The sequence below is a fragment of the Capsella rubella genome, unplaced genomic scaffold, assembly GCF_000375325.1.
Source record: "Capsella rubella cultivar Monte Gargano unplaced genomic scaffold, Caprub1_0 scaffold_3, whole genome shotgun sequence".
NCBI classification, from domain to species: domain Eukaryota; kingdom Viridiplantae; phylum Streptophyta; class Magnoliopsida; order Brassicales; family Brassicaceae; genus Capsella; species Capsella rubella.
Window position 1 is genome coordinate 12093465 of NW_006238921.1, and position 8104 is coordinate 12101568.

General features: G+C 29.8%; 1 protein-coding gene and 1 pseudogene across 1 annotated transcript; one reads left to right on the forward strand and one right to left on the reverse strand.

Moving 5' to 3' along the window:
* Positions 1–2417: 2417 nt before the first annotated feature.
* On the reverse strand, positions 2418–4587 carry LOC17891174 (upstream activation factor subunit spp27). Its single transcript, XM_006298705.2, has 2 exons — positions 4182–4587; positions 2418–2769 (listed from the first exon to the last, which is right to left on the reverse strand). The coding sequence occupies exons 1-2, from the start codon at positions 4491–4493 to the stop codon at positions 2653–2655; spliced, it is 429 nt and encodes a 142-aa protein (XP_006298767.1). The 5' UTR covers positions 4494–4587; the 3' UTR covers positions 2418–2652.
* A 408-nt stretch (positions 4588–4995) lies between these two features.
* Positions 4996–6620, forward strand: LOC17891144 (annotated as a pseudogene).
* The last annotated feature ends 1484 nt before the right edge of the window (positions 6621–8104 follow it).

The window sequence follows — 8104 nt, forward strand, 5'->3', positions numbered from 1 at the left end:
TTGTAAAATTCAGAGGACGCGAATTTAGGTATGAAAATACCTTCGGGAAATAGTTTGGGTTGATTTTCCCCGTTTTCTCCACTACTAAATTAACATACTTATATTATATATACAAAAATGATAATCTTTTGAGAACGTCATAAAATCATCATTTAAATAACACATACCTTTTAATGAATATAACAACTTTTTAATGAATATAAACAACTTAAGTTCTTAATGAATATAAACAAATTTTTATAAATATTGAACAAATTTAACACATGAGTTTATTTATTTTAAGTCAAGATCAAAGAACATCAAAGTTTTCAAAACTTAAAACTCTTTAAAATTCACTAATAACACTCCCTCAACCCAACCTAGTCCTCTAATGTTGTATAGTGCGGAATGCTTTAAAATAATTTCCCATAATGTCTAAACCCCAGTCGATTTCATGTATAGTTGACCCAACGAAGAACTGTCCCGAGAAGTTGAGATAAATCCAAGACGATGTGCCCATTCTTAAACAAGAAAAAAAAATATAGTCATGATCAAACTTCCATTAGTACTAATAAAGCAATGGTACTGTCGAGAAAAGTAACACTTTCACGCCAAAATTTCATAACAAACTTGATTTTCCAAAAATAAAAGTTAGGTAATTTAATCACAACTAACAAATTCAAAGCAACAAGAACATCAAACGAAATTATGTTCATGAAATTGGAACCAAATTTGCAAACTTACCTAGAAAACAAGGTATGGACCTCATATCATTATATATAATCATCTTCTAGCAAATCTTTTAGTATAAAGTATCTTCTATCTCTATATTAGTAAAAGAGAAGTACAAAATATAATACGGGTCGGGTCAAAATTGAAAATTTAACCCGATTTTAACAATTGGATACTTCAAAGTTGGATATTAAATTGGGTTTGGATACATACATCGGATACTTTCCAAATCTAATTTTAAGATTATATTATTTCCATAACTAATTTTATGATTTCCAAAAAAAAAAAATGATAATTTCCTAATATTTCTCTAACTAATCAGTTATTATTTTTTAGTTAATATTATTTTTAATTTATGATATTATACTATACTTTTTTTTTGCATATGTTGCAATTTGAATTTTTCAAAACGGAGATATAACTTTTAGTTAATATTATTTTTAATTTATGATATTATACTATATAATAAAAAAATGTTAATAAATTTTTTTTTTTTTTGCATATGTTGCAATTTGAATTTTTCAAAACGGACATATAATATTCAACTACACTCGGTTAAATATTTTGGAAAATGGTTTAAAATCAGTATAAGTATGACCAATATTAAAACCATTGTTATATGAGCATATTTATAAGTTTAAAAAGTTTCAAAATATTATAATTAAAAGTTTCAAATATATATGTAATTTAGGATTTTAAATATTTTAAATATTGTTTTGGAGACATAGATGTAATTTTGGAGACATAATTTTTATTGATAAAATATATTATATATCAAAATATGTAAAATTTAGATAGTTCGCGGGTAGTTTGTTAAAATCACAATTATAATGGTTAAGCGAGTTATGATTAATATTTTTTACAAAATGAATTCTTACGGGTTAGTCCGTCAAAAAATATATTGTAAGTATGTAATTTTTACATATATTCCTACTTCTACTACAAAATAGTCAAATTGAATAATTTGTCGATAAATATTCTTTCGCGCCGTTAAATTTTCACTTTTTTTTAATTGCATTAAAACTCAATGTATTATTATTTACACGCTTTTTTGTTTATTATTGAATTTAAAATTATTACACAAATATATGATTCATCGTAATCGACTATAAAATTAAAATGTAATATATTATAATCTGTTAAAAATTATATATAAGTAATTATTTCCCCCGTGCTGTAGCGCGGGTCCGAACCTAGTTCTTAATAAAACAATAATCAAATTTGAAATATTATAAAATTGATGTATGCATAAAAACAATCTCCCAAAACCTTTTTAGAAAATAAGATACACTAGTTCCTTTTTGAATAATAATTTTTGTTTCATTATAATTAAATAGCTTTCGGTATTTCTTAAAAATAGTAAAAAAAAAAAATTATGTCTAAATTGTAGCTTTCTGTCGAAATGTATTGTGACCGTTGTTTTAACATTACCATTAACATTTTCAGAAAGTTTGTAAAAACAAAGAAACATTATTGGATTCACATTTTCGTAAATTCTCCTAACTATAATGCAAAAAAAATTATGATTAATAATCTTGTATATAGTTTTTTTTTTCTTTTTCATTTAAGATTGATAATTTTTTTTTTTTTTTTTTTTTGAATTCATTGCATATGTTTTACTTTTACTTGACTTGGTTTCATATATACCAAGGAGTAGACAAATCCACTGACGCCAAAGAAAAAAAAAAAAAAAAAGCAACAGAATCTGAAATGGAAACGAAAACGTAAAAACGATATTAGGAGCAAAGGTCTACATAACATCCACTGAAGCGCCCCCAAAAGACAAGTAAACCTTCTTAAGTAGTTTGTTTGCAAAATCCCCCTAATCTACTAAACTTAATCTAAAGTCTTCTCCAACTTGAAATACCCTTTTCTTTCATGGCCCTAACAGCTCAACAAAACATAGGGTATCATTCGGATAAAGTTTTCGCGGAATTTTCATCAGAGGAAGTGAGGACCAATGAGCTTTGCAATCTCGAGGAACCCAACCCGATCTTTGCCTTCGAATATCTTCTTTAGCTTCTCGTCACATAGTATCTCTCTCTTGTTCTGTGGATCCTGAAGAACAAAAACACAAGTCATTTAGTAAAACATTGATGCAAGCGAAGCTTGGTTCGCTAACCTTGCAGCTTCGTGACTGACATGCGAAGGAGAAAGTAAGAACGAGCTTTCTAAAAGTGTAAAACATAATAACTTTTGGCTACTTTTTTGCTATAGACTTTACATGTTTCAGAGAAACAGAATCTTGAACATTTGAAACTCAATAGAACAAGAATTTTATGAGCTGGAAGAGTTCTATCTTAAAATGTCAATCTAGTTTAACACTTTGCGAGCTTAACCAAAGTATCAAACAGCAAACAGCGACAATACGAAAGAAACAAAGATCAACGCATTAACTATGCAGCCAAACATTCTCAGGGTCTAAATGAACACGATGAGAAGGAGTGGCGACAAAACAGGTTAGGTTTCTAATCGAAAACTAGATCCTTGTATAGACAATTATCTAGTACTATAGAAAAAGGCTCAAGAACAGAGTCCTGAGAAACATATCAGTCACACCTCAAAGAACACACATTGCCATACATGTAAAAACCACACTCAATCATTCAATCACAACTAGTTAAACAAAAATTTATAAACGTTAACCACAAAAATCATATGAAGCAATTGGTCACTAGTAGAAGATAAAAACAAAAGCAAAATCATATCAATACTATATTACATCTTCACTCCCAGTTAACAAACATATGCAAAATCTTGAACACTCTCACTAGTTAATAGACCAGCTCAAGACTAGAACTTAAACAACAGTACTAACACAACCTGAAGCTTTCTAATCTAAAACCACAAATCCTAAATACACTTTCACTACAGCAACTCAACTGTGGAACTATAACAAGAAGACAACCTAATACGATCTATTAATCTTTTTGAATCCTAAGAACATTTTCATTACAGCAACTCCACTGGAACTATAACAAGAAGACAACCTTATACAATATATGTCTTCTTAAATCCAAACCCGTTCGATTTTACAAACAGAAACCCCAAAATTTGCCACTCAAAAACATCAAACAACCAGATTAAAGAAATCGAGACATAACCCTAAGGAATGGAACTGAAACAACACTACTAACACCAATCTACTGAAGCTTTCTAATCTCATAACACAAAATCCTAAGAACACTTTCATTACAGCAACTCAACTGTGGAACTAATAAGAAGACAACCTGAAGCTTTCTAATCTAAAACCACAAATCCTAAGAACAATTTCATTACAGCAAGTCCACTGTGGAACTATAACAAGAAGACAACCTTATACAGTATATGTCTTCTTCAATCCAAACCCGTTCAATTATACTAACAGAAACCCTAAAGTTTGATACTTTATAGCACCAAACAACCAGATTTAAGAAATTAAGACAAAACCCTAAAGAGAGACCAAAAAAAGAGTTGATTTTTAGATTTACTTGAAGGTCGTGTTCTTTGATATAAGCCCAAATGCGTTTAAGAGCTTGTGTACGAGGGATCTCAGGAAGACCAACGATGTCTTGCATCTCAGGAGTCACTGGTCGAGGCTTCATGATACCACGTGGCACCCTTTTATTAGTTGCCGTTGGCTCTGAAGACTCTGTCGCAGATGTTACAGCTCGGACCAAGCGTAGTTTAGCCGCTGGGTGAGAGGTTACCCGGAGAGACGAAGGAGGAATCGAGGCGTTGTTGTGGAACGACGGCGTTTTGATGCAGAGGAAGGTGGAGAATGTTCCAGAAGAAACCGCCATTGTTCGTCGGTGAGTTTTTGTCTGTGTGGTAGTGTTGGATTTTGAGAAGACGAAAGGGGTTTTGTATTATCCTTTTACTTCTTTTTTTTTTGGTTTTCTGAATTTTTTGGGGTTTTGTCTTAAATCGAGGAGAAGAAACATATTATTTCCACTTTACCTCTTCCTTTTTCCCTAATCTTTTATATATTAAAAATAGGTTAAAGGTTTTTTTGATTTTATAATATATTTTTTTTTCTTTTTTTTTTTATAGTGGCATGTTTTTATTCTATATCTATACTATTAAAAAGGGAACACTTTTGATAAGAGCATCATTATCGCAACAACCGTTCGGGCTTTGAGGGATTATTAAAAGCCTGAATAACGAAAACAGTGTTTTATTAAGGTGTATCCGCTTCTTCGATAAGAAGTTTTCGATTTCGATTCTTATGCCACGTGGCGGAAGGAGATATGTTAAAATAAATGAGTTAACAAAACGTTTATTCTTTACTATTTTCTGAAACGAATGAAAAATCCCAAATCGAGTCGATCCTCTTCGAACCCTACTTTCACAGAGAACTCAACGATGAAGGATCTCGATTCTTGTCTTCTCCGGCGATGTCTCTTCCACGTCTAGACTTCCGATTCGTATAACTTAACAGTCCATGTGACTAACTTTGTCTCCGGCGTCTGGACGGCGATCCTCTCCGTCTTGCAGCTAGATAATATGGTTTGTTTACTCTTATTTTCTCTGTTTTTTTTTTTGCTTAATCCTTCTTTTTGTCTCAGATTCGAACTTTTATGATGTGGATTGAATAATCTCAATGGCTTATAATTGGGATTACACTTGATCTTTACTCACACACTTGATTTTTAACAGAGGGATACTGTGGGAATTGGTGGTTCTTGGTCTGAGTTCGTCGATTACATTGTCGCTTCTTTGAATTCCGATAATGTGAAGCTTCTCATGGGACAAAATTCTGTTTCAAATGGTAAAATTACTTTAGTGTCTTCCTGACAACTTCCATCAAAATGAAGATGCTAACTTAGTTGAATGCTCTTAATTGTTGTGTTGCGTGTGATTTGTTAGCCTGCTTGAGCTTAATTCCCTGTTATGTTTCAATAACATATTTTTTTTCAGGTCTCGAGATTGCGCGATTAGTTTCTCAGAAGGCGAAAGGAATGCCTCGCATAATAGTTCCTCTAACAAAGATGACAGACTCATCTGCTAGTGAGGCAATGGCTAATCTGTCTCTCGAGTTGTTCAGAGCATTCATGAACAAGCAGCCACTTGCAAGGTACATTAACTATTACGATGAAGCCACTCTGCTGTTTTTTGCAAATAAAGACCACACACTCTTTATGGCAGTAGAGAACGCTTATTTACACAATCGAACGTGCCATTCATGTACCACAATATAGGTTCTAGGCTTCTCATTCTGGATTTTTTTGGAAAGAAACTGTTAACCAACAATACTCTCCCGGTTAGTCATGTTCCAAGGTAGATGTCATAGCTCCATCAACAGATAGCCACGTGTGAAGTAGTAGTGTGTAGAACCGTGTTTTGTGGTATAAATGACTTAGGTAGAGTAGTAACCTATAGAATCAGGAGATGATGGGGCTTGATGACTTTAAATCTTTACTAAGACATGGTTGTTTTTGTTTTGGTACATAGTCAGTTAAGATATACTAATCTTGTATGAACATGTAATGCTTTGTATATAGTAAGTTGCTGAATATGTTTGGAATTTTATGTCACTTAAGGTTGGAATCCTGCCACCAAACTGGCTAGATGGAGCCAAGTATCTAGGTCAAAGAAATGTGAGTGGGGTTCTTTGCAATGTATGGGAGAAAGTAGACTTTATATGGTACTATGAAGATGTTGCAACCAAGAGACCCGTGCAACGGATCTTCTATACATGTGAGCTCGCCATGACATTCTCTACTTAGCATGAAATATCTGTTTTATTTCTAGCAAAGTTCATCTGAAATGAGGAGAAAACTTGTTGTAGGGAGGGAGAAGGAGTCAGAAGCACAAGAGTGAATAAACTTGTTTCAATTTTTTTATTATGAAATTATTTATAAAAATTATTAATATGTTTTACATTATTTTATTATTGAAAATTTAAGAACTAACAGGTTCAACCAATACTTACCTTTTTATTTTTGGTTCTTAACATACACTATTACATTATTAATATATTAAACATATACTAAAATGCATCTTTGGGGTTATACCCATAATGATGCTCTAAGTGTTACCAAACAAACTTAAAAAAAAATATTACAAAATATACAATCCCAACCATGTAGCCAAACATACTAAAAGACAGCAAAAATATTTAATTAAATAAATAAAAAATAAAAAACTAAAACAACTATATTTATGGAAATCATATTAATTTTGTTACCATAAAAAGTAGAAAATTAAATTAAAAATTAAACATATGGAAACAGATTTAATATTAAATATATACTTTCAGATATTTTTGAAAAAAAAAATTATAATTAATGAAATGTAATAAAAAACGATTATATATTTAAGATAAAGAAATATGATAGTTTGGGTAAAAAAATGTTAAATTAGAAAATAAGCGACTAATCAAATTCTATATAGCATAAAATGTGAAAAAATATACAACATATTTAATATTATATCATCAAATTTTAAAACTATGTAATTTTAAGAAGATAACAAAAAAATGTTTAAATTAAAAATCTGAAAATAAATCAATAAATTTTTTAAAAATTCTAAAATCTTGCAAAAAAATTATATAATGTCGTACTAGAAATAAAAGTCAACCATAAATGTGGAGAAAAAACCGTTAAAAATGTCATATTAATTATAAAAATATTGATCGATTGTATAATTTAGGAAACTAACTAATTAGTGTAGATTCATCGGTTAAAATTTCCATTTATTAAAATCTTAACAATAAAATCTAAACCAATCTATATTAAATCTACATATTGAAATATATTTTGTATGATTCAAAATCGAGTGTATAACATCTACATATTAAACTAGATTTTTAAACAAATTATTTAAAATGGAACAACATTCTTTCGTTCTCACAAACCATGATAATGACATGATCTTTTTGATTATGTAGCGGGTGTAGACATAGAATTATATATATTGCAAATTAAAAAAAATAACGTAAAATAGTAGGAAGATGTAATTTAAATACTAAAAATTATTTTTAATAATATGGAACTGGACATAAAAATAACAAACTGTTTTTGGCTAGGTAAAATTCTAAAATTACAAATTTTACACTAAATATGAAAATTATTAAGTTACATCTACATATATTATATCTATAGTATGATAGTTATAAAGCCACCTCTGTACATTCAATGTATTATACGGATAGAAGAATACCGAGAGTTGAACATAGCATTATATACTTCGAAATATTTCTTTTTGCATATAAGTGAATTACGATTAAGATCTAAACCATTAAAACTATTATAATCCATGGGTTAAGTGGACCGGTTAAGCATATAAAATTTTTAAATATATTTTTATTATATGTTAATAAATATAACTATTTCTAAAATATGTTTAAAAACTTAGGAGATTTAATTATTGAACCAGTATTAACATGTCTGATTTGGTTATCCAATTCACG

What these genes read in the sequence shown, in the direction of transcription:
- LOC17891174 (XM_006298705.2), bottom strand. Translation starts at nt 4,493, where the DNA reads ATGGCGGTTTCTTCTGGAACATTCTCCACCTTCCTCTGCATCAAAACG. An exon ending in TCAAAGAACACGACCTTCAA is followed by an intron (nt 2,770 to 4,181) that starts GTAAATCTAAAA and finishes TTTGTTCTTCAG; the next exon opens with GATCCACAGAACAAGAGAGA.